This window comes from Numida meleagris, chromosome 3 (genome assembly GCF_002078875.1).
Source record: "Numida meleagris isolate 19003 breed g44 Domestic line chromosome 3, NumMel1.0, whole genome shotgun sequence".
NCBI lineage: Eukaryota > Metazoa > Chordata > Aves > Galliformes > Numididae > Numida > Numida meleagris.
Genome location: NC_034411.1, coordinates 48609871 through 48637131, shown reverse-complemented (window position 1 = coordinate 48637131; position 27261 = coordinate 48609871). Strand labels below are relative to the sequence as shown.

Below are 27261 nucleotides of genomic sequence, written 5' to 3'. Positions count from 1 at the left end.
ATTGCCTGGAAACTTCTTTTTGTTTTTATAATTAAGAAGGTGGTCAATTACAGCTGTTCAGTAGTTCCCAGAAGCCGGTAAAAAAAAAAATGTGCTCTGCATTTCCAACTGAGCACATTATTTTTCCAACAGGCCCAATGCCTCAGAACCTGGGAAACAAATACTTAAATTTTGTCATTCAGTTATGACAAAACTAATTTATTAAGGAAAATATTCCATTGTTGTAGCACTGATTTATGCACTGTCAATTTAAAATATGTCTACAGGAAAGCTATTAGAACGTGCATCTTTTTGCAAACAAACCAGAAATCCAACATAGCTGAAAGAAAAAAAACACACTATACACTAACAGCATCCTACCCACTGATACTCCCAGCAGTGCAACTCTCAAAAGTATTTTACATATTTAAGTATATAAAATGTTTTTCACAGCTAAGAGATTAATGAATAACACACACAAAACATAAATGGCTTACTGCTTGGGGCACAACTGGTGCTGCAGCTCCTACATGAATTGCATCATAGGGAGCTTCTTCAGCATATCCCATTCTTCCATCTCCCACTGCAAAAAAACACTTATTTTTTTTTAACCTTTTCAAAGGTTTTTCAAATCAAATTCTGCTTAGTCATAGTAATATGATAAAGTCAATATGAAAATATTAGCATAGTTGTAAAGTAGATGCAACAAAAACCACATACACACACAATAAGTAGCATAGCACATGAAATCAGAAAGCATTGATTTATATTGAAAGCTCTTTGAGACATGTTGTCCATTCAGAAAAGATACCTAAGCATTTATGTGCCCTATCATTCCAATGGGTGTGACTTTCCCCTCATTTACCCTCGTAGAAAATATGCTTTGCCTTGTTTTCACTTACACTGTCCTTAAGTATAATGCAAATCACAAATCTCAGGCATTAAATCTCAAAAGTACGTATAAGAAGAATCCTAAGATGAGGAAAAAATAAACTAAGCGTTCACATGGACTATACATTTGTAACTGCTCTACCAGTTGGAACGGAAGACTAAGTTACTCTAAAGGGCTACAGAAACAGCTTCAGCTCATGGAGAAGCACCCTCGTACAAATGTTTCATACCACCCCACTGAGCGCTCTGCCTGAGCCTAAGAACCCTGCTCTCTTCCCAGAAGCCTTATGTAAGTGGAAGAGGTACACTTAAAATAATGAGAGCTACTCTACTCTTTCAAGTAGCTCTCGTTGAGGTGAGTCTTGAGAGAGAGGAGAAACCGTTGACTTATCACTGGGTGGTTTAAAAACAGAACCACTGAGATTTTGTTATTTGGGATTCCTGCAGGTGAAGACATCAGGGACAGTAGAAAGCCAATCACATTAGCTATCCTGACAATGGAAGAAAAAAAAACAAACAACGAAGAACAACCTATCATCTCTCCAGCTTGACAGTAAAAGCTCAGCAAGACAAAAATATTTTATTTCAGTAGGTACTGAGTACCACAAAACCGCTTGCAGAAAAGCGACCAAGTTTTCTAGCCACAATCCGGAAAGGCAAGACAACAACCTAGTCATCAACACAGAGGGTGTAAAGGACATGCATCACAAGTTAAATTGTTTACTGAAAGTAGTAAAACCTTAAAAATGTAGGAAGCCTATCTCTGCTTGGGCATGTCCTGGCTGCACTGACCATCTTTGATTGGCTAAGATGAACTTCAAGAAGCAGACAACACTGCTTCCATTTACTCTGCTTTAAAATCTATGTGTCTGACAGGCAGCCTTCAATCCTTTTGGGGAGCATCAATACCAGTATGACTTCCCCATTCTGGAAGCAAAGAATCAGCAATAATTAAGCTGGAAGGAAATGGGACACAGAAGAACACCCCTTTGTCTGTGCTGGACAGACGCATACACTACAACAGAGGAGCATCTCCCTTCTGAAGACACACCCACATACATGCACAGGACAAAGTTGTTTGGAAGCACCATTACAGAATTTGTCTTCATAGTGCCACGCAGCAAGTGGTCTAAAAGGACCAAATGATTTAGTCTCAATCTCCTCAATAGTTTGTAAACCAAACATGGAAATAGGAAAACCTTTTCACCCACTTTCTACTGCCTCAGTTGACCAACTCACCTAAAGTAAAGATGTATGAAGTATAAAGATCTAAAGTAAAGCCCCTGTATGAAAATTGCCATTCTGAAGGTTGAGAGATACAAATTTTTAGATGATCTAGGCCAGAGTTACATCTAAATTTGAACTGAAAAAATAAATTCATTGTTCAAAGTCCAATGACCTCTGCTTTGGTCACATTAAGTATCTGTCATAAAAATATAAAGCAAAAAAAAACACACAAAATCTCTTCATGTGCTGCATGTACTAATTCTCATAGCAAGCCTACTGCTTCTATTAGCACGCCAGCACAGAAGGCCAACACCAGAAAAGAGACCAAGAGGCCTATGATGGATTGGATAAAACATTAAACTCAGTGGAACAAAACTAATTATAGCATTCAAAACTCACAATTAAGAAAACAAGTATCATTATTGACAGTTACTCATGCACGAGACAAATATTAGTACCTATATAGACAAAGCAGCTTACCATACTCTCAGTATTCTCAAAAGAGCAGAATGGAGAAGACTATTTAAGAGGGAAAGAAAACAGAGCCGAAGGCTGTCTAAAATAATTGTAACCTCTGGCAAGTTTTATAGAAATCTACTTGTCAAAAGCAAGCCTGGAACAGACAGAATCAGGGAAAAGAAGTCACCTTGATTCTGCATCTATAACCTTTGAATGCTGAAACTGTGGGTTCCCTTGAAATACAGCCAATACAACTTCAAAAGACTTTAGTTATGTTAATCTGGCATAAATCTGTGTACTGGGTTTACGTGCCAACATTTTGGTAGCAAATGCTGGGAGGGGAAAGGTATTATAGCTTATTTCTCACTGATCTGTACTATTTTTAATCGGCAACATCTTTCCCCAAGTAGTTTGCTTTGCCTGTGATACTAATCGGTAACTGATCTCCCTGTCTTTATCTTGATCTATGAGATTTTTCATCTTATTTTTTCCATCTGTCCTGTTGAGTAGGGGGAGTGAAAGAGCAGGTGGGTGGCACAGTCAGCCAGGTCTGATAGTCAGTCACTACAATGTGATATCCCAAACTATCACAGAATTCAAATGAAAATGAAGTTAAAAGGAATGTCTTTAATCACCAACTGTGCGTTACAAGACAGCCTAGAACCTGAATTAAGATTTAAAAAATTAAGTGAATATGGTATCCACAGTATTTAGCCCAAACCAATATAAAGTTCAGTTCATGCTAGGCTTTACACAGTGTTCTCTCTGCAGTTCTTCAGGAACAGAAGTAGTAAATTATACTAAACATTTAATTTAGTATACATACTAAATTATACTAAATAAGTTCATATTCAGTGAGTGCAAAAGTTCCAGCTATCAGTCATGAAGACAAAGCAAGAAGGATAATGAAGATATTCCTCTGCTCAGCACAAGTAGTAGCTTGGGGTTTCCTGTCTTAGGACTGAGCTTTGACTTCTGAAGGGCAGCTACTGTCATTAGAGATTAATAAAAAGGCTGAAGGAATCCAAAGAAGTTCAGCACCTCTGCCAGAAGCTGGAACCTTGACTTTTTGCCTTCCATCAAATCACAAGAGAAAAATTATGTGGTGACCATTGCAGGAAAATCTGGACAGCACTTTGAAACAGTTAAAAATTAAAGGTTTGTTATCTTTCATATTAGGTCCTGAAGCAAGACCCAGCATGTTATGTTTTACATCCAAAGCTTACAGACAATAAGACAGCACATTTCCCCAGTAGCTGCTTTCTTTCCTCACATCACAAATTCTGAGCAGTGCAAGCTCCTCCTCCACAACTTGGAGGCTGCCAAGCACAAACCACCAATGATTCAAGAGAATTCATGTCTATGGATCACCACTTTCACTATGTTTCTATTTACTGTTACCAGTAAAGAAGATGAAAGTTCTAGTGGTTTCAGGACCTAATCTCTGACCCTGCCAAAGCGGCTTATACCAAAACAACCTTAGTGCAGCCAAGAGTGCCATTTATATTCACTTATATCCTAGTAGCATTGTAAGACTCCTCTAAAGAGAGAGTAGTGATGTATTACTGTGTTGACTCTCTGTTCCAATCAGAGAACACAACAGAGAAAGACTTCTTAAACTCAGACAAGCCAATGCTGCTTTGAAGTATGCTAGATACACAGGAAGACCTGCATTCCCTTAGATTCACATAAGGTGCTACATAGAAGCCCTGGTCTCCAGTACTGCCAGCAATTAAAGCAATCAGTAGCTAAGTTGTCTTCTGAAGAAGAATGCACATACTCTGAGACTTAAATGCACTTTGTGTCCTGCCTAGAAAAGTCTGTGAAAACAATCTCTGCACACTGCATCACTGACAGCAGTAGAAAGAAGGACATCTAAAGCATTTCCTCTTAGAATCAATAGCTCAAACCAAAGTTACCATCTTCAGGCACATCTCTACTTGCAATCATAGAATAACCCAAGTTAGAAGGGGCCTATAAGGACTATTGAGTCCAACTCCTGCGTGACCACACTTTCAGATATCCAGAGGACAACTTTTTTTTTTTTTTTAAAGTCAGCATTCATATATTCATTGTGATCCAAATTGTTACTTTATTCAATTTCCAATGGGAAATGTTCAAACTCTGAGCTTGCACCCACAGCTTGAAAAATGTCGCCCATCCTACTCAAACACGCACCTTGTTAATGAACTAAAATAATCACCGAGGCAGGGCAGAGGGGAAATCATTACTTTCTGACATGAAAGGGTTTTGTACCTTTTTTGAACCTAGAACTGATTTGCTTGTCATGGTACTCAAGCCTTCAGTGTCTCTATACAGACCTGTTTCACAGAGAACTGCAACACGAGTACAAAACAGAAGAAAACTACTTCACTGTTTGCTAATGCAGACATGAGGTTACTCTAAGCACAATATGATAATACAATGAAGTACAATAGCAGCAAATCTGTACAGGAAAACTGTTTGTGCTCAGGACCTAATGACTGTGCAACATAAGCATTTCAGAATGATTGCTTTGGTCTATTTCTAGTCTTACTTGTTATCTGTATGTGACCACATTCTCAGAGCACATCGTCCAGTATAGTTTCATCCAAACAGAATCAAAGTTGGTGCTCTCCAAAGGTGCTTTCATGGGAACAAGATGGCAATTGGAAACGGTTGACAGACTCACCTCATAAGGCACCCTCCTGACCCAAAAAATACCCAACCTACATTCCACAAACTAACATAGACATAGTCTAAGGATACCTATTCCCCAGTTTACAGTGCAGTTGTGTTGAAAAATAACACTGATGCTTCTGAAATGCCATTATGGTAAATCTGAGGTGCAACAAAGCAACGGCGAATGTTTCAAACATACCTGTCAAAGACTAACCACTGACTTAATTTGTCTTAATTCATACAGTTCCCACCACCAACTAACCCTGTCTTTTCAAGTTTTTTGTTTGTTGGTTTTAAACAGCTCTATCTCAGTTCTAGCTCTACATCATAATACTCCCAGGAGTCCAGCACAGCTGAAGCATTATTATTCTCCATCTAGTTCACACACCTGCTACTCTTCCCCCTGTATTTAATGCACCTCACAACAGAACCATTCAGAAGTCCCTTAGTCATGCTGCTACGTAGTCAAATATAATATTGGTGATGACATTTACTTAGAACTCCAGATTCCAGAGAGCAGAGTTTGTTTCAGGTATAACTAGAAGCTTAAGTCTAATTTATTCTTGTACAGCACAAATAGAAGTTATCCCCTTATCTCCTCTCTCAATCCTCAGTCTCAGCTGTGCCTTAAATTTCTTGAAAATGAAGTCTTAAGTGTTCTCAGTGATGTAAAATTGTATAAAATACAGTGTCCAAGTACATGTATTGATGTGCTTATTCCAAAAAGATTTAGAAATTCCATCATTTATGGAAAAAAAGAAGAAATCCAAGAATCAAAACGGAATAAACTAAGGTAAGAGTTGAACATCAAACCATAATATTTCCACGTACTTTTGAAAGAACAGCCCCAAAATAACCAAAACCTTCAACTTCTTTTTAAACTTAACCAAAGGAATGATGATAACAAAGGAAATGCTTTCCTCCCGCCAGTTTTGTCTCCACTGAGAAAAACAGGTATCTTTCTCCCTTTAGTCTAATAAGTAACACAAATAACAATTCACTCTCCTTGCATAATTTTAGCATTATTTCTCCTAGTAATTCTTATTTAAAGTAGTTTGTGTCCATTAATCACTTCCCTAAAACAGAAACATTGTTAATTTTAAAAACAACTGAAAAGCTTCACTGATGCATACTGTCAATCTAGTATTTTTTCCGCTCAACTCTTTGTTAGCATCTTTCTCAATTACTATATCAGAAGTATGAATGTTCTGTTAAAGTGTTCAAATTTAGATGACAGCATATTTATTTAAAAGTTGTGCGCTGAAGCCCAGTTTTAAAAAGCAAACTTAACATGACAGAGCTTCAGCATGAAAAGTATTTTCACATCAGAAAACACTTGCATGTTGAGCTTCCATAACAGAATGAGTACGTATTCCTTAAGATTACCAGAAGCCATTCTCTCAAAAGGGTGCAAGGATTATATTTTTCAAAGGCCAAAAGAATTGGCTCCTCCTTCTTTAGTTAATTGGCCCTTCTTTCTTCAGTTTAATTTCTTACATCAGAATTTTTACTCAAATTCAAATTCTAGTCACTTTCAACCAGCTGTTAAAAAGAATACCAGTTCAATCAATAAGTAGATCAGAGTCTGATGCTCACCAATCAGTTTCACTCTTCCTGAAGACAGCAATGTGGGATCGTCTTTTTTGACATTATTTATTGAGTCATCTACTAGTTCTTTGATATGATCAATTCCTACAACTTGTCCTTTGGGACCAACCTGAAATAAAAATATACAGTTGAATAATTTCTGCTAATTACAGCTTACTTATAGAATCAGAATTTCCATCTCCTTAGCCCATTTCTCTAAAATAAAAACAAAACAGCAAAGCGGTAGCGTACGTTTCCAATGCTATTAAAACTACTGCTTAGAATTACACATTCTGACTGCTAGAAGCAACCACTAACTAAAGCTTGCCAGCTAAGATTTATGTTTGTTACAGTAAACTTTTTAAGAATCAATTCATGTAAGTTAAAATAGTAGTGGGGATTTCTCCTCTGAATTTTTAGAAGTCAAATTATATCATGAGTATACGTATTACATCCAATAAGAGGCAAGGACTTCAAGGACAAAGACTGGAACTAATCTCCTTCCATTTTGAATAAACTTACTTCAAAATTACACTGTGAGTTGGTTTTTGTTTGTTTTTTGTTTTTTTTTTGTTTTTTTGTTTTTTTTTTAAACAGAAAAAACCTTATTTCAGAGATAATAGTTAACTTAGAACAAAATGTGTGACTTAACTCAAGGGTCCTATTCTTTCAGAGGCAAATTCAATAGTTAACAGTTAGGGACAAAATAACTTCCATCTAACCTCTTGCATTCATGAATATTTCATATTTACCGCTCTCTTCCACTAGAAGAGTAGAACTTTCGAGAGCTTGTAACTCACAGAAGGTCATAAAAGATCTGTGTATTTTGAGGGGAAAAAAAGCATCCAAAATTAATACACTTTTAAAGAGTATCACACTAAAAAAAGCTTCTCTTCTGGATTTGTGTCTTTATTCCAGAAAAGTTATTTCAGTTTTGGAGAGAGGAGGAAAAGAATTCTTATCTTAGAATAAGATCATCTTTAGCAGGATCCAGTTCAAAGAACTCAATGGCAAAACCTGTCCTGGCAGTCCATGTTGTCACACAACTCTGTCTTTTAATGGCCACATTTGAATGTGTCAGCAATGTTTCTGTATCTTCCATTTTAATCTTGGGAAGACATGAAAAGTTAAGAAAACTCCCATCACAGTAATAACCAGCTTTTATATTTCATTACGAGCAAGTCCTACATTAAAAACACAGGAAGATCAGTACTACCTCTTCTATTTCAATTGGAACAAGACTGGCCTCGCATATGAAATAGAACAAGACACAGGGCAAGTTTTCACTACAACAGCCACAGGCTACCAGTTGCAGTAACATACCAAAAGTTGGCAAAATATCCAGTGTAGGCCCTTCAGGGCAATGTCACAGAAATCAAGACTTGGCAAAATGATCACAGTATGAAATAGCCTAATTTACAGTAACAGCACCTCCAGCAGCATGCCACAGTCCGTTATGCTAATTTCTAAATATTCATCAATCTAGATTACTCCTGGCTCTCCTGGAACCTCAAAGTGTACTTTATCAAGGCAATAGTAAATTGGCACAACATTTAGGGTTTTCATTATTCTTTTTTTTTTAAACAGAAATACACCTCACTCTTCTATAATTCCAGTACTTAGAGTTCATTTAACTTGCCATCAGCCTTTAAAAGTGAATAAAGTTACCTGCGAGGCATACAACTTAGTAAGTTTGTGGTAGCAGTATAACATAAAAAAAAAGATCTGAACCACACTAGTTAAAGTAAACATAAGGTTCTCTAGGAATACTACAAAAGAGACTGCTCTCACAAGAGTAAAGCCATCATGACATCAATGTGCACTCAGAAGCTTGTGCCACAAATACCAGATGTTCATTCTAGATCTCAAGCAGATTGAGAAGAACGTCCAGTAAGTAAACCTCCAACTAAATTCTGATAGGGAAAGGCTAACAAAAGCTTGAAAGTACATTATCTGGAACAATAGCAGTGTTAGAAAGAATTTTTACAGAAGAAGAAAACTGAGTTGGAGCAGTAAATACTCTTATCTACATCCATTCAAGTGGATGAAGTGAGATCTATATTACACAGTAACAGTGCTATCAAACAGAACAAAAGCATTTGTTCAATGTGCTCCACAAAACGAGTCTGTAGTTGGCAGAATTCAGAAGAGGAACGTGACATTCACACGGTGATAAAAAGTGTGATTAATCTTAGCAGAATTGAAAAGAGATTTCCTTTTTGTGATAACGCTGACTTTTCTGCGTATTTTCTCAGCTTTTCTTATTTAGTTGCTTTAAAAGAAAAAGAACCGCACAACCACAAGTGTCACACATCTTATCGAACGTGGCCATTTTATACATCCATATTTTTAATGACTACACACACACTTTTGATGAAAATGTTAACACTTGTAGGATTCAAGTTCCTCACGAATGCTACTAGCACTTGATTATTTAAGTTAGACTGACTACAAAGTCAGACTAAGAATAATAGCTAGAAAGTTAAAGTACCATTTAAGATTTCCCGTAGACAGCAACTTGATGAACTTATTTCACTTTTTTCTTTTTTACTTTTTTAACATGTACTTTTTTTTAATACTAACTGCCGAAGACTTTCTCTAATGCATTATCCAATTCCAAATGTTCTTATCTAGCTCTTAATATGGGAAATGAAGATTCAACAGATCAATGCTTGAAAACAGTAAAATTTAAGCAGTAAAAGAACAAATGAGAGTTTGTTATGCGCATCATTATATTCAAAATCAACTTCTGAAAGAGAAAAAAAAGGATCAGGTTGGCAGTTTAGTGAAGGTCTCTGCTAGTTACAAAGCAAAGTCCTATAAGAGAGAAGGAAGAACTGATCATATTCCACCATATAAATCAGTCAGGCAAAACTGTAGTTACAGACACCATAAAACAAAATCTTTTTTCTCTTGATGTAGAATAGGATAGAATCACTGAGAATTCCTTATGCAGAGGCTGAACAATCTGATATGAAGTTACTTGGAGAAGATGTAAAAAGAATATAAATTAGCACTAATTTTAAAAAGATTAAATGGATACTTGCACTGGTACTTCCACAATACAATAAAACGAAAAAAATGAAATTAATTTCAAAAACTATTTATACACATAGATATATAATTAACCTGTGGAAATAGAATTCCTTTAGGTCTCATTTAGTCCTCATTTAGCTCTAATCACAGCAGAAAAAAAAAGAAAAATTGATTATCACAATGAAAACATTCACAGCCACACAAGTTAAGATAAAAATCGGGCTAAGTGAGACAAACACCGCTTTCCTTCAAGTTATACAGCAGCCTCTAAATCAAGAAAAAACTTCGCATCAAGGCAGATTCTTCACCACTGAAGGATTTACTGGACCCAAGCATCAAGTATCAATATGGTTAGAACTGCATACTAGCCACGCCCAGGAGAGTAGTCCATTCTCTGTGTAATTTACTTCAGCCCACTGTGAGAAGCCCGTTTTTACCCTTGTCTTTAATTCAGTTAGGCTGCAGTTTAACCACTGGTCCATCAAACTGTTTGAACTAGATTTCTCACCATTCGCGAAAAGCATGCTGTAAGGATTCCACTTCCAGATCCCACATCAAGTGCTTTGGCTCCTTCATGTAACTGATCAGACAGAAGTTCAAGAGCATACGCATGCTAAGGGAAGGAGACAGAAAATTTCAAAATATTATAATGCTTATTTTACACTTTTACACTAAGCATCTTCATTTCCTCAGTGTTTTGAGGCAATGCATAGAAGATCAGTCTAAGAAATTTCAGAATTATGTTTTTATTACATAAAAACAGATGGTAGAGTTAGCTATACGATATAATCACCGTTACTTCTTTTACTTCAAGAAAACTTTTTTTTTTCTTGTTTGTGGAGAGACACGATTGAATAAATTCAATTCTCTTCAGGTCTGGTGGTTCTCAGTTTTCTGGTGGATATAAGCCTAAGAGAATTTGCCTTATCATTACACTACATACATTGGAATATGCAGAGACAGAAGCTAGCTAGGAAGAAGGCAGCTTTCGAGGATCAAGGAAAAGTGACATTGCAGTCAATACTGCCTGCACACAATTACTCAAGTAAAAAGAAGGTGGCTTTTATAAAGGCTGATATCCAAAATATTCACATATGAAAATTTAATAGTCTACAAACACATCATGAGCTGCTTTGTTTTCTTACACAGTGGACCAGTACACAAACTAAGCTTGCCATATGCCAATCAGTTCATTATTGAGACTAACAGAGTTGTTAGTTTAACTCGTCCTCTGGAACAGTTATGGAGAAGATTACTCTGGGAAATACTGAAAGGCAGTTAAAGAACAGTGCAATTATCAGGCACAGTCAACACAGGTTCATGCAGAGAAAAGTCCTGCCTTGGTAATCTGATCTCTTCATTTGATAAGGTCACCTGCTTGGTGGATGAAGGGAAGACAATGGACAGTCTTTGTAGATTTTAGTAAGGCCTTTGATACCATTCTTCACAGCATCCTTCTGGACAAAACATCCAGCTGTGAGATAAACAAGTTCATGCTATGCTGGTTAATGAACTGGCTCAACGGTAGAGCTTAAAGGCTTGTAGTGTTCAGGGCGACATCTGGCTAATAGCCAGTCACTACCAGCGTTCCCCAGGGATCAATTCTAGACCTGGTTCTGTTCAATATTTTAATCGGTGGTCTGGATGCAGGAGTGGTGTGCATCCTCTGCAAGCTGTCTGATGATAGTAAACTGGGAGCTGCTGCTGATTCTCTCAAGGGGACAAGAGGCCTTGCAAAGGGATCCAGGTAGATTGGAGCACCGGGCGATCAGCAACAGCATGAAGTTCAACAAAGGAAAATGCCAAGTGCTACAACTGCAATGGAGTAATGCCAGATACAGGTACAGATTGGGAGATGAGTGGCTGGAGAAGAGCTCAGCAGAAAGGGACATGGGGGTGCTGGTGACAGCAGGTTCACCGTGAGCCAGCGGAAGTGCTCTGGCAGCCAAGAGAGCAAACTGCATTTTGGGGTACGTTAAACACAGGATAGCCAGACAACCAAAAGAGGACGGGCTGTCTCCTCTTGAATACTGTATGCAGTTCTGGCCTCCACAATACAAAAAGGATGTCGAGATACCTGAAATCATTCACAGGAAGGGAACAAGGCTTGTAACAGGGCTGTAAGGCATGTCCTGTGAGGAGAGGCTAAGGAAGGACACTTGAGTTGTCCAGTTTGGAAAAAAGGAGGCCAAGAGGTGACCTCATTATACTCTCTGCAAGTTCTTGACGAGAGGAAGGTGAGAGGGAGGTGCTAGTCTCTTTTCTTCCTGGTAATTAACTTTAGTACCCACAGAAAGAGCACAAAGCTGCACCAGGAGAGGTTCCAAAAAAATTTCTTCACCACGAAGTTAGTCAAACATTGGAACAGGCTTCCTAGAGAGGTGGTTGATGCCCCATGTCTCACAGTGTTCAAGAGATATTATTAACAGTGTTACTGAAATAGTATGTTCTAGCTTTTGGTTAGCCCTGAAGTGTTCGGGCAGTCAGAATAGATGATCTTTGTAAGAGCCTCCCAACTGAATCATTCTAACTCTAGTTAATATTTTACAGACAGCCATTATCACACTTTTACAGCTTATTCCGTTAAATCCATAAAACAGAAATAATTTGAACATTTACTATTTTCACATTTGCTATAGAGGATACATTTCCTTTTAGCTTCAACTCTTTATATACTAGAACTAAGCATTAAATAATTCCAAGTCTATGGTATATGTGAACTAAAATTTTTAAAAGTCACTACTTACTTTCCTCATTTTGCCACAGTATTTATCTCTTTGTATCCTTGAATACAATTGTTAATATTTCTATAGGCAATATGGAGTTTTTAAAATGGATAACTAGGTATCTTCTAATCCAGCTTGGCAGTTTTTAATCAAGAGGAACAAGGTTTCAAAGAACTATAAAATGGCTTGGGCTGGAAGAGACCATAAAGATCACTCAATCCCATCCCCCACAAACATACGCAGGATTGCCACCCACTAGATCAGGCTGCCCAGTGCCCCCATCCAACCTGACCCTGAACACCTCCAAGGACGGGACATCCGCAACCTCTCTGGGCAATCTGTTCCAGTGCCTCACCATTCTCTGAGTAAATAATTTCTTCCCAACATCTAACCTAAAACGACGCTCTTTCAGTTTAAAAGTGTTCCTCTTTCTCCTGTCATTATCAGGCTAAGTACAGTCTGTCTCCATCTTTATAAGCTCACTTTAAATACTGAAAGGCCACAATGAGGTCTCCCCAAAGCCTTTTCTTTTCCAGGCAAAACAAACCCAGCTCCCTCAGCTTTCCTTCATAGGAGAGGAGCTTCAGCCCTCTGATCATCTTCATGGCCATTCTCTGGACCAGACCCAACAGCTCCACATCTTTGTTGTGCTGGGGCCCCATGGCTGGACACAGTACTCCAGATGGGGCATCATAAGCTCAGAGGGGGACAATCACCTTCCGCTCCCTGATGGCCACCCATCTTTTATCTTGATACAGTTGGCCTTCAGGACTGTAAGCACACACTCCTGGCTTCCGTCAAGCATTTCATCCACTGGAACTTCCAAGTCCTTCTCTGCAGGGCTATTCTCAAGGAACCTGAGATTGCTCTAAAATGCAACATCTTGCACTTGGCCTATTTAGGTTTGTGCAGCCCCTCTTTTCAAGCTTGTCCAAGTCTCTTTCAAGAGCACCCCTTCCTTCTGCTGTACAAACTGCACCACTCAGCTTGGTATCATTAGCAAACTTGCTGAGGGTGCACTTAAAAGACACTAAAAAGCACCAGCCCAAAGACAGGCTCCTGAGGGACACCACTCATCACCTGTCTCCACTTGGACTCCATTGTTTGTCCACTACCCCACATCCTATCACTGTGCATCTGCAGGAAAAGTCTGGCACAACCTACTCTGCACCCTCCTATTAGGTAGTTCACAACTACATTACTGCCATCAACTCCTGGTTTAATTTGTTGGGATAAATATTTCTATTTCAGGAACATTTGTATCTTTATAAAATCATCTAAACAAGTTTAAAGCTTACCATATGTGGAGCACTGATTGTTGCTTGGAAGCCTGTAAAATAAGAAAGCAGATTTGATAGCTGTTCAGACCATCTTTATTGATCTTGACTGTAAAACACACTATCTTCACTGTTAGCCTCAGACATCAGACACACACTAATGGTTATGTAAGCATTCTACTTCAAAAGTGAGTCAAGTACATCATCTGTAAGCTATGCCTCATTAATTCTGAATAGGAAAAAACAGTTTTATACTTGACCTTAGTTACAATTTCCATTTTGTCACTCTATTTCCTTGGTTTTTATCAAGAATGTTGAATTCAGATGAGATATGTTTCCTAGAATAACCTAATCTCTTTTTTTTTTTCCCCTTTATAGACAATGTATAAAAGCCTGGATTTATTTGAGAGTTTATGTGATGGGGGACTTCTGGAGACAATGACGTTTTTTCCCCAAAAAAACAGCATATATAGCTAGGAGAAAACATGGAGGAATACAGACTTATATTTATTTCTCTGGAGATATATAAATTTTTGAGTACATATCTTGAATTTTTTTTTTTAATATCCTTACACAAATAAAATCCAATTACTATTCATAATGCTCACCATCCAGGGTGGAAGGGAAGGGGGGAGAAAAAAAATAAGAAAAGAAAGAAAGTAGCACATTAATTTAATTTCTTCTCCTGCCATGGAATGATAAAACTAAGATCTGGATGAGAAATAAAAGTGTTCTAAACAACCGTCCTATCAACAGATCCTCCCATTTAAAGCCTATTTTTGTATTAAAAAGCATCTCATGTAAAAACCTGGAGAACACTGTACTGATCTCAAATGAACCACTTCTGTAAAGAGAGAGACCGTTTCTGAAGTAAATTGGATACAAGTGGTTTATAAGTAAATATCAGCTGCACCACTACACATTGCTGTAGTATAAAAAATACATAAGTACTTACACATTACTATTGACCAAAGAACAATCTACTGGATGTATCCAAGTATGCCAATTGCGTTCCATACATTTGAAGTGTGTAGTTAAAAGATACTGAATAAACAGATAAAGAACTAAGATGCTTCCAAATATAAAAATAAGTTAGCACATATTTCAAAAGCAGTCACTGCTACACAAATTAGAACAGAGCATTTTATAGAAATTGACTTACCTATAGATTGAGGAGAATCCATGTAAGGGTTGTATTTTGCATAGTGGCAACGGTCTGTAGCCAGCATTACTTCAAATACCTTGTCTGATTTGATTATTCCATTTTCTATAAATAAAACAAATTACATTAAAGGCATTGTTGCTGTTCTGCAACGCAAGAGCATGCAAAATACATTAATATACTCCCAACATTTTGAGAAAGCATGCTACCTTACTCTCTCTAGTACTCTAACCCTCATCACCTTAGAAGTTAAGCTACGATCCATCGGTCAAACACCGTTTAAGACAGTGAATTGTAAGCAAGACTCTCCCAGAAATTACAGATGCTTTTCTGAAACAACAGATCATTTGCAAAGATCTAACTCCTAGAAAAGCTCAGCTTCATGCACAGCTTTGATATTCCCAAAAACATATTAAATAAGAAATTCATACTATTCTATACAATAAACAAGATTTACTTATTTTTAAGTTACTTAAGTGATCAATTATTGAAAAATATACAAAAGCAGGTTAGCAGAAGCTATAGCATCCCTCCTCAATATTTTCTTTTCAAGCTCTGTTTCTCTTTTGTGTTGGCAAAGGAAAAAAAGTCCCTTGTGAAAAAACTCCTACAGAATCAGAATTCTTACGATGGGGCAGGCTGAGGCCTAAGATTTTTCGTATCAAAACATTCTGAATCTGATTGCTTTTAAAAATAAAAGGTATACGTAAAACGTCAGAAACACTGCACAGTGAAGTTACTTTTTTTTTTTTTAACAGATCTAAATTCAGAAGAGATAATTATAAGCAACAGAGAGCATTAAAAAACAAATGGAAGAAATTAATTAATCACTTTCATTAAAAGATTCAGGATGAACTCCAAATAATGGCTATTGCAATGGTGGAAGCTTTACTAAGTAGCTTACTAGCCACTAAATTTATTGGAAAGTTTTAACTAAAAGAAAAAATAATAATTTGAGTGCTTTCAACATATAACACAAAAATACAGTAATATAATAGTAAGATTTGTGAGATTAAGATTATCTTGATTGAAGTTGCACCAATTTTAAAGAACTGCCATCACCAAGACATCTGTGACTAGGCTACAGGTAACTTTTGCAAAGGCTTTCCCGACTATTTACAGCGTGCTCCCATCAACTACTCTCACTAAACATGGTTGAGCGTTTTTTGTGGTTTTTTTCTTCTTTTTCTCAACACCCATCCCCAATATCCACTACCCGTGCCCAGTTTTATTAGCCTATATAACAGAGAACAAATTAACCTCCCCAAAATATTGTGCTCTTTGCTCTGAAGACAAAGTATCAGAACTGCAATAGCGATACGCCACCAAATTATTGAAGAAAATAACAATAACACCACCACAAGTGGTGTTCCCCAGGGGTTGGTACTGAGGCCTGTCCTCTTCAATGTTTTTATTGATGACATGAATGAGGGAGTTGAGTACATCCTCAGTAAGTTTGCAGATGACACCAAGCTGGGGGGAAGTGTTGATCTGCCTGCGGTAGCAAGGCCCTGCAGAGGGATCAGGAGAGGCTGGATCTCTGGGCTGAAGCCAACAGGATGAGGTTCAACAAGACCAAGTGCCAGGTCCTGCACTTTGGCCACAACAACCCCAGGCAATGCTACAGGCTTGGGGAAGAGTGGCTGGAAGACTGAGCAGAAAAAATGGACCAGGAGGTGCTGGTTGACACTTGGATGAACATGATCTAGCAGTGTGCCCAGGTAGCCAAAAAGGCCAATGGCATCCTAGCTTGTATCAAAAATAGCGCAGCCAGCAGAAACAGGAAGGTGATCATTCCCCTGTACCCAGCACTGGTGAGGCTGCACCTCAAGTACTGTGTTCAGTTTTGGGCCCCTCGTTATAAGACAGACATTGAGCCCTGGAGCATGTCCAGAGAAGGCTGATGAAGCTGGTGAGGGGTCTGGAGCACAGGCCTCATGAGGAGTGGCTGACGGAGCTGGGATTGTTCAGTCTGGAAAAGAGGAGGCTCTGGGGTGACCTTACCACTCTCTACAACTACCTGAAGGGAGGTTGTGGTCGACCTCTTCTCCTACATAACTAGCGATAAGACTAGAAGGAATGGCCTCAAGTTGTGCCAGGAGAGATTCAGGTTGGACATTAGAAAAAATTTCTTCTCCAAAGGAGTGGTCAAGCACTGGAACAGTCTGCCCAGAGAGGTAGTGGAGTCACCAGCCCTGGAGGTGTTCAAGAAATGTTCAGATGTTGTACTAAGGGACACAGTTTAGTGGGGTTATATTGGTGGTAGGTGGACGGTTGGACTGGATGATACTGCAGGTCTTTTCCTACCTTGGTGATTCTATGATTCCATAGTACAAGAAAAAAAATTAGAAAAAGAGCTCCCCCAGTCACTTGGGATCAGCTATATATCAGTGCTGGGAACAGAGCTAAGAAGAAAAAATATACATACATATATAGATCATTAGCATCTTGTTAGATACCACTAAGAAAGTAACTTTTCTAAAATAAGTGTACCTAAAAAAGAAAAGAGAGGCAGCAAAGCTGATTATAACAGAAGTAAAAAGTTCAAGGGTGATGAGGGAGATAAAAAAACACACAGCTGAAAAGCATTCAGGAAAAATCTAAACTAGCTATTTACTCCTTTATGATGCATTGTGCAGACAGATGCATAGGTAACCATCTGTTCTTTCCTTTTGCGCCTTGAGGAAACCAATGTGCAGAGAATAAACAGATGAAGCTTCCAGCCTGAAAGAACTGATAGATGTCTCAAGGGAGACCCTGTGCTTGGGCAGACAATGTCCGCCAGTTTTCAGGTGGCCCTCTCTATAATTACTGAACAGCAAGACTTTTTCCAGACCTCTTATTTCACCCTACCCTATGATCTGCCCCACTGCTGCCCCCCCCACTTTTTTTTTCCTTTTAGAAAACTGCATGCCTGCAACTTCTCTCATCTGCTCTTGTCATCTTTCTACTTAAAGCATTGCTAATTAAATTCCCTTTACATATTTTCTTCTGCCTTCATTATATTACTTTTCTCACATATTTTATCCACTCTTCCCCCTATCTTGTTTTATCAGATTGCAAGAGCTCCATGGATATTTGTACAAAATAAAACCCCAAATTCCATTTCAGCAGAAGTATAACAGGGCTATATTGTCCCCCACAGAAAAAAAAATTGTTTTTCAAACTTTTCCGCTTGTTTGGGGAGCACCAAAATACAACAAACAAACACACACTCATAGAAGTGCTGCTCAGTCCTAGGTTGAAGTAATAAAATTTAGGAGGTAATTAAGAAAAGCAATCAAGATCTAAACATTAATGTTGACTTTGTAGTATTTTTCCCTATGTTGATAACAAATAGACTTTTCCCTAGGATTATGATTAAATGTAGAGAAACACAGCGACTTTAAGGCACCAAACTCCAACAAAAGTCCCTTCCTTCCTGCAGAAGTCAGTCCCAAGAAGACTAACAACGAATATCTTAATTCCATCTGGAAAGAATCTCTTCTCAGATTCTGAATTGCTAAGAAAATACATATCACCTAAAAAAAGACAACGCAGAGATAGCATTCTAATTTCATGCTATCTTTAAATGAAAACAAACAAAAAACCAAGACAATTATTCATTAATAAAATTCCACAGCAAAACGTCTTCTAAATCTTCAACGGAAGATACATGTCACAGGAAAATCATTTACAGTTAAGTATATAGAGGTTGGTTTTCCTTTCCAACAATTAGCATGATCAGAAGACTTCCAAGCTGAACAAACTGCTTGGCTTCAAGATACTCCTAATCAGTAGTAAAAGCAAATCAGATATTAAATTATAAACTGCTTGCTAGCAAATGCAAATATGCAAACATACTAGTTTAGAGCTCAAAATAAAATGTAAGCTCTATTTATTAGTGATATTGGCACAACTCAAGACCCAAAGGGATGAAGCCAAAAAGTAACCACTAAGAAGAAAAGCACAGCCTGCAGAGTTCAAAAGTTATTTTGTGCAGAAGCTGCAGCACCAACAACTTGACATAATTGGAGCATGTTTTGAAAACTCTAGTCTGCTTCTTTTCCATGAATAACACAGTGAAAACAGGAAAACAGCTCACACAGCAGTCCTTGGGTTTGAAGGTGTAAATATTACCACTGTTGAATGTAACCTGGGAAACCAGGCAGTCGAATGTTGGAGAGAAACGAAAAAGAGCTGAAAGCTTCAAAAGACAGGATGGACTTGCAATAAGTGAACAGCTCATCCTTTTATTGAGCAACAGGTCTTCAGTGATCTTAAAAAGAACTGCCTACATGAATGATTAATCCTGATCATTGATCAGTCAACTTTCCAATGTGATCAAAACATACTTGCAGATAACATTCACATTAACACTAGTTTCCAGATCACAGAAAGGATGTCTTGTTGCTGCATGATATAATCATAGAATATCCCAAGTTGGAAGACCCACAAGGATCACAGAGTCCAGCCCCTGGCTCCACACAGCACCACCCTACTCAAACTACATCTGAGAGAGGTGTCCAAACACACACCTTTAACTCTGGCACCTTGGAGCTCTGCCCACTGCCCTGGGCAGCCTGTTCCATGCCCACCGCCCTCTGGTGCAGAACCTTTCCCTAACCCCCACCTGCCCCTCCCCTGACACAGCTCCGTGCCGTTCCCTCGGGCCCTATCGCTGTTACCAGAGAGCAGAGCTCAGCGCTGCCCCTCCACTCCCCTCACTAAGAGCTGCAGCACCTCAGCTCCTCTGCTCCAGGCTGAGTAAACCCAGGGACCTCAGCCATTCCCCATACACCTTGCCCTTCAGACGCCCTCCCCATTTTTGCAGCCCTCCTGTGGACACTCTTTGATAGTTTTATGTTCTTCTTAAATTGTGGCACCCAAACCTGCATACAGTGCTCAAGGTGAGGCTAGCACACAAGTTTACCACATAAGTCTTAAATGGTCCTGCTGCAATGGTCTGTCACAGTTGAGTAACAGTTGGTCAAGCACATCCTATTTCTGGTTTATGTAAACAAAATGATCATGCAGATCCCCAAACTGTTTACAGTGGGACTTTTTCAGCATCCACATACTTCACTGTTTCACAGATTACTCTCACCACAGCTACCGCAAAGTACTTCACTTGTACAGAAAACTTCTCAATATAACGACATGTTTAAATCATACAGAATTCTTAAAATTTGATGCAAAGCAAACATAGTGCTAAACAGCAAAGACGAATTCAAGTCGATTAGGATTACTCAAGTGACAAATAACAGTTTCTGATGTCACTACATGACCAGACAAATCACCTAGCAGCTTTCAAATGGAAAACGGGCCAGATGAGAATGACATCTTGATTTCCAAACAATGCAAAGCCAGTGGGCTTTAAGCAGCTCACCAACTGAGCTTTTTAGGTTGGAATCCTTTTGTTGGAGAGAAGGAGGAAAGAGATGAGAAAGAAAGCAATTCTGTTAATAGAATTTTATGTCAGTAACAACCATTGTAAGCTTTCTCTGTAAACCATGAACAAGAAGACTGCACTTTTAACAAGAAATGATGGATCAGCACCCTGAGATCCAATAAAGGACACTGGCTCCAAAACATACTAAGTTCTTTGTGCTAAAGAAACAAAGTACATGCTTGCAAATAAGCATTTTTAATCCACTCATACATACAAGTCTCTTGGTGCTTTGCTGACAACTTACAGAGTACCTGCCTCAAATGTTCAGCCGCTGGTCTGCTATCACTATGACAAGGCCTACAAATAACACATTATTCAAACAGAATGCTGTATATAGCTCACAGGAAGATATCAGTTCAGACTGTAGTTCAGAGATAGAATGATGACAATACTGAGGAAAGAAAGGGATAAATAGAGCTACTCTGAATCCAGAAATAAACATCGTTGCTCAGAATATGTAGGCATAAATCCACAGAGGAACCAAAAGCTAGGTTCAATGCAGCAAACAATTATACATCCTCAAGATCTAGTTAAATGCAAACGTACTTTCAAAAATTTCATTTCTGTTTTATTAAATAGAAGTGTAGTACTCCCATAATTATCATTTTCAAACCAACCTATTCATTTTGATATCACAGATAACCAGCTCTCTATTCATTTTCATGGATCTGAAAGTCTGCAAATAACTAGTTGAAGCATATTTAACAATAGCTTCCAGGAGGAGGGGACAATATAGCTAATGTTGCAAAGTAAGTATCAACAATTTTCTTCTCTGGGGATGGGATAGAGAAACACAGGCTACTTCTTTGCTTATAGTGCTACAGGGTGACTTTACTACAAAAAATACTGGTAATACAGTCATGTTTATTGAAACACTGTATCAATCTAGATCTGTATCAGCATCCAAGTGAAGAAGCTTTTGAGAGTGCACCGAAGAAAGGAGTGATTTCACAGTTGAGTTCAGCCTGCAAGAGCTCAGAACTGCACTTTCCAACAAATTTTGACGGCCTAAGTGTGGGAGACTTCACCTGTAAGCACATTCTATCCCTCTACATTTCAGAGTGCTGAGCTTCATTTAAGCCACATGGGGTGTCAAAACCAAAGAGTTCAATACAAAGTGGCAACAACCATCAGCAATAACAAAAAACTATTACGATAAACTTAGCTGGATAGGAGAGACAGGGAGCTCTCCTCACAGCAAGGCTTCATCAATAGCTTTAACAAATCTCTAAAGAACAACTGGTGCTGAATACCTTGTGCCTTAAGGAACAGATTCCATGCAACATATTTGCTCGCCTGCTTTCAGAAAAAGTAATGCTGTCAAAACTAGCAGCTATCCCACGTTAGTTGTTTACTTTGAAAGCTGTCTCATTAAAATGGCCTCTAAGTATAATGTGAAAGCTCAGGGAAGATCAGAAGATCAGCAAAGCACTATCTGAACTCCTAGGGTATCCAAGCATGATTCCCCAGTTCTGAACTAACTAGCTCCCCAGTGATGAAAGCTGTCTTAGCAGTCTCATGAAGGAACAGCAGAATATAATTCCTACAGTGCCTGCTGTTCCACAGTAACTCCACTAAGGAGGAGCATCGAGCTGACAGACCTGAAAACCATGAGTAAGCCAACCACTGTGCTAAGCACAAAGCACTCTACTACCTACACCACTGTCCCAAACTGAAGAGACAGAGCTCTACGTAACAGTGTAATATCTACTGACTATAAAGCAATGTACTAAGATACAAAATGACAAAAAGCTGTCATACTAGCAGAAACAAAGAACGTCTGAAGCTAATTTTTTATGATCACCTCTTTCAGAATTTGACAGTAATTAAAACCCATTTAAACCCATTTCGTGCTCAAGTCCAATGTTATGTTTTCAGACTCCAGAATCTGAATGCAACTCAAGTCAACTCAGGAAAGATGTCCCTCCAGAAAATGATTGGCCTTAGTCTCTGAAAAAGTTCACCGTGTTTTTGCTAAACCTTGGTTACTCAAAATTAAAAGCATTAAAAGAGTGAATCTCATGTGATAAAAAATCTCAAGTTTTTTTTAACTTTAAATATTATCATCATAACACTAACAAACACAACTTTGAGGTGTTATATTCCATAAAGAACCGTTCAAAAGAATACCAGCATTATGTGGTTTATTCTCAAGCTTACCAACAGGTCTTAGGGAGCATTCCGAGCTACACCGAGGTGAAATAACAGCAGCATTTAAATAAAGGCTTGGAGTTATATTGAAACTAAAACATACCAGATTTTCACTTTTTAACATGCCCACAAGCAACGGTAATCACCTGCAAGGGATAGATTTACAAAAATTATTTCCATTCTGCCACGAATTATTAGGCAGCTTCAGACTACCTCAGAAGTTGGACTATGCCTTTACACTCAGCCAGAGACAAAACTCACCTTCAACCAAAAGTACTAAATATTTTTAAATTAAAATGACCGATTCTAAAGCGTTATGATACAAATAAGCAGCCGGAAACATACCCTTTTTTTCCCCACCCACGTGTAAGACTGAGAATTTGGACTTTGTAGCACCAAATGTTGGGGTCATAGGAAACAAGGGGGTATGTTCCTACCATTACATTGACACTTCATCTAACATTTAGGGGGAAGAAGATAATATGCCAACAACACAGAACCAGTTAAAAACACAATCCTAGTTCACACACAAATAAAATGAATATTTTGCCCATTATTTTTCCTTTCTATTACAGTGACTTATTTTCTGGGTCGTTGTCTTGACTTACTTGAATGCCTCCTTCTTAGAACCACAGATTTCACATCTATGACACCTGAGACACTAATTAAGAACACTTTGTATCCTTAAACTAACATCTGTGCATGTGCTTACTTTCAGTTACAAAAAAAATCTGATTTCCAGGTGTTCCACTTTCTTGCCATTAGCTACAATGCTTAGTCACTGAAACCTCAACACAATGCACGTGCTGAAGGGAAATCTGTTCACTGAATACAAACAATAGGCAGCATAATTGATTGTAGATCACAGGTTTTAAATTTGGGGTGCATTTACTGGTTCATTTTCTATTGCTATTTCCCTCTTCCATGCTCATTCAAGTTACATTAGCCTTCCATGCGCAAAACTAGTCAGATGTGGAAAGGATTCGGATGAACCAAGGGAAATGACACAGCAGGAAAAAATAAATAAATAAACAAAACCACAGAACCCAAACTTTGGGAACAACTATGCTCAGTTCTCGCTGAACCAAGCTTAGGTTTAGCAAGGCCGTATGCAATACCTTCACGTTCATGGCACTTCCATGAAACAAGCTATCAAATTCTGTGGAATCTGCAATATCTCATAAATCACAGTTGATAACTTTTCTGAAATAAGTCTATTGCATGAAGGAGAGAACTGAATATAGCAGGAAACAAGCACAAATACGATTAACAACACTACCCAGCTCTTACTCACATTCAAGTTAATTCACTTTCACATTTAAACCCAAAAACGTGGATTCAAAAGTCCATAAATCTGGTGCCAGTGGTGTTATAACAACACAATCAGAAAAGCAAGCAAAGAAAGACTGTCATATGGCAGCACACCATATTGTCTGGAGGAGAAAAATAAAGGTGTGATAAGGAAACCTAATTAACTTCATGGACTGTGAGTTGGACAGGAACCAAATTTTCAGTTCTGCAGGTGGAAAAGAAAAGCTGATTTCTAAGATGCTGGTGAGTAAAGTAACAGGACTTGGCAAGAGTGCAAGTATGAAAAACAAAGGGGGATTAAAATGATCCAATAGTGAGAGAACAGTGGCTATCTGAAGATAAAGGGGGAGTGGGGGGGAGATAGGTAAGAGACTCTCACCCAAGTAATATAATGGTAAATAAGCCATCAATTACTGCATCTTTTCCTAATTTTCAGCATCCACACACACTAGCTTCACAACAAAAAGAAACTCTGGTCACAGCTATTAATTTAAACACAGCCAACTACTTCTACATTCAACATGATCTATAACTCGCTGCCTTTAGAGAACTTTCCAGAAGTGCTGCCTACACTTCATTCACATATTTTTAGAGGCAAAGTTTGCTCAAGTTTGAAGACACGTACTCAATTATTTCCAGATGAGAAGAAGCAAATATTTAAATAATTACCTTACAAAGGTGAAAAATACTTTTTCAAATAACTCTAATGCTTGAAGAATCAAAATATATTGGAAAAAAGGCAGGATTTTTTTTTTTTAATGAAAACACTTGAAAACAAAGTAGCTAAACACCTTAATGGAACAAGATGATGAATTCAAGGGCAGCACTCCTGTTGGATAGGAGAGTGCTTTTTAAGCAAGTTTATTTTGCATATTGCACAAGTTGTACATCCACAATGCCTCAAATCAACAGAGCAAGAATATGCAACAAGCAGCAAAAAATCAAAAGAACAAAAAGCCACAGAATATTCTTCAGTCACTTGTCTCTAAGTACGTACTAAAAAATACTCAGAGTTCCGGGACCTTCTTCATTGGTTTGTTCCTTTTAAGATGTGAAAACAAAGATAAGGCTTGTGAAGAATAGTTGCCTAAATCTGCATGTAAATACCACAAGCACTTAGTACTGCTCTAATGTAATTCTTGTTACCACTATAGAACAACCTAATTCGACAGTCGAGGCAACACTGGAATAAGCATATATTAATACATATCTTCATTAAATTAGACCGTTTTATTGCCACAAAACAGCAGATAAGTAGCCATCAATAACTTTTAAGAAAGAGTAGTCTTTATAGCTAGTTTAAAGGACAAGAATATATAGCCCACGGGAGTTTTCTATCGATGCTTTTATATAGAAGCAAAACAAGTTCCCACTCTCCCCAGCCCACATATACCCACAGCGACGTTTACTACTTCTCTAAACATAACAGTACAGCAGCTTATGGACATTGAGGAGTTTCAAACTTTTTTTTTCCCCCCACAGAAGGGAACGTCACGAAAGCAGACCCTTACAAAAGGGTAAGAAAGAAATCCAGTCTTAGGACATATCCTCCCCCATGTGTGGCTCTATAGGCACCGGGAGAAGACAACCAGTGGCATAAGGGCAGGAGCAAGAAGAACTCAGTCAGCCTTTGCTGCAGAAGAAAACATCCTGTGTCACTACAACTAGAGTTATTTAATTGATGCAAATTACACAGTTACTAAGTTACGCACACACACAGAAGATACCCCACACAATCAGAGAACATCAAGCTAGCCATCTGATGTGTATTCTTATTTCTAGCGTAGAAATGCTACGCTGCTCAGCTGTTTTTAGAGCAAAAAGTTAAATATGCTGAGGGATCTACTGTTCAAATAGTATTTTCTAGAACATTTCACTCATAGCCAATGATTTTTAAGCTTGTCAGAAACACATCTAGCTGAACCATATACTACAAAAAATGGTACTTTCTTCTAAACTTTTCCCCAACTTTCAGCAACAAGTTATCACCTTAGCTGGAGAACTCCTGTTTAAAATTCCTGGTCTTAATCCCATAACTGCTCTGCACTGGTAAAGCCCTACATCATCACTGCAGTCCCACTGAAGTCAACAAAGCACCTGCCAGCAACACAACCTTGCTGCAAGATCAAAAGCATCTGTGTTTCGGCAGCGATTTATTTCCACTCCATTTTAACATCTCTCAAAATATTTTGAGATATATATGCAAAACAGACAGGAAAATTACAGAATGCTATTTTTCAGGTAATTACTGTCACTTAAAATATTGAGGCTGCAATGTTAAACTTCCAGCTTACTTTCTTCCTCCTTTACAAGCTGCTGTTGTTGCATTCTCACAGTGGCTTTTAACTTAAGAAAAAATATACGTTATTTGCAAAGCCCTGAACAGCTTCCATGCGTTGAAACACTGTCATTGTTTTCTTCAGGAATGAAATCTGTTTAACCTTCAGGTTCTCAGAGCTGTAAACAATTCTGGCAACGACGACTTTTTGGATATATTTTGGAGTCTGACATCCATTCTACATGCTGTGTAATGCCAGAATTCCATTAAGGCAGTATTTCTGGTCCTTAGACACAGAGATGAGGGGCAGCACACTGCGACTCATAACCAGAGGATTTACTATCTACTTGATAGACTCGCAGTTTTTATTGTCAAATTGAAAATTCATTTCAGCAAGTATTGCTCTGCTGAGTGGAAGAGTTCTCAGGAGTGACAAAAGAAAATGCTGGAAAGGCTCTCAGGATCAGAGCATCCATCACAAGCAGGCTAGAGAAGACAGCAAGGATCTCCCTTGTCTCAAAACAAAGAGGCTAGGCAGGTGAAGCTGCACGGGGTCTGGCTGAACTGAAACAGGAGACAGCTGCCACAGCACAGGCTCCGAGTCTACATACGTCCTTTTATGACTAGAATTTGTGCAATTGAGCGGAGGAAGGGAACGACCGAGGCTAAAGAAGAGGGACACTAAAGGTGCGTCTACCTAACAAAGATTAAGCGCAGATGCACGAAGCGCGGGGCAGGGCAGCGGTTATCTTCCTGCGTGACCCCGCGGAGCCTGGGTCACGGGAGCACATTGGCGCGGAGCGCCCTGCCAGCGCCGCCCGCCTTCAGCACGGGGACAGCACAAACCCTCCGCAAAGGCGCGGAGCGGCAACCGGACTGCCCGCGGCCCCAGCTCACCCTCGGGAAGAGCAGCCCGGGCGCTGGGGCCACGCCGGCGCTCCGCACCTCCCCAGCGGGCCGCCGTCACGCACCTTTCGCCCAACGAACGCACCCGCTTCCCCGCGAACCGCCCCGAGGCCCTGGGCCGCGCTCCGCGGGACGCCGCCCCGGGACGTAGCCGGGCCCCGCACGAGGGTGCGGGAGCG

At 38.9% G+C, this 27261-nt stretch overlaps 1 protein-coding gene across 4 annotated transcripts in view; it reads right to left on the bottom strand.

Annotated features, from left to right (window-relative positions):
• The window catches only part of PCMT1 (protein-L-isoaspartate (D-aspartate) O-methyltransferase), a 34035-nt gene extending 7697 nt beyond the window's left edge, over window positions 1-26338 (bottom strand). For 2 of the 4 annotated variants that reach the window (XM_021392290.1, XM_021392289.1), the window contains exons 1-6: window positions 22597-22726; window positions 15006-15110; window positions 13865-13896; window positions 10349-10453; window positions 6814-6934; window positions 477-562 (exon numbers count right to left, since the gene is read on the bottom strand). In XM_021392290.1, the coding sequence (XP_021247965.1) occupies window positions 477-562; window positions 6814-6934; window positions 10349-10453; window positions 13865-13896; window positions 15006-15110; window positions 22597-22711 (564 nt within the window). In that variant the 5' untranslated portion in view covers window positions 22712-22726. Of the gene's footprint in view, window positions 1-476; window positions 563-6813; window positions 6935-10348; window positions 10454-13864; window positions 13897-15005; window positions 15111-22596; window positions 22727-26192 lie in introns of those variants that run through there. The other 2 variants (XM_021392291.1, XM_021392292.1) reach the window with 2 other exon arrangements.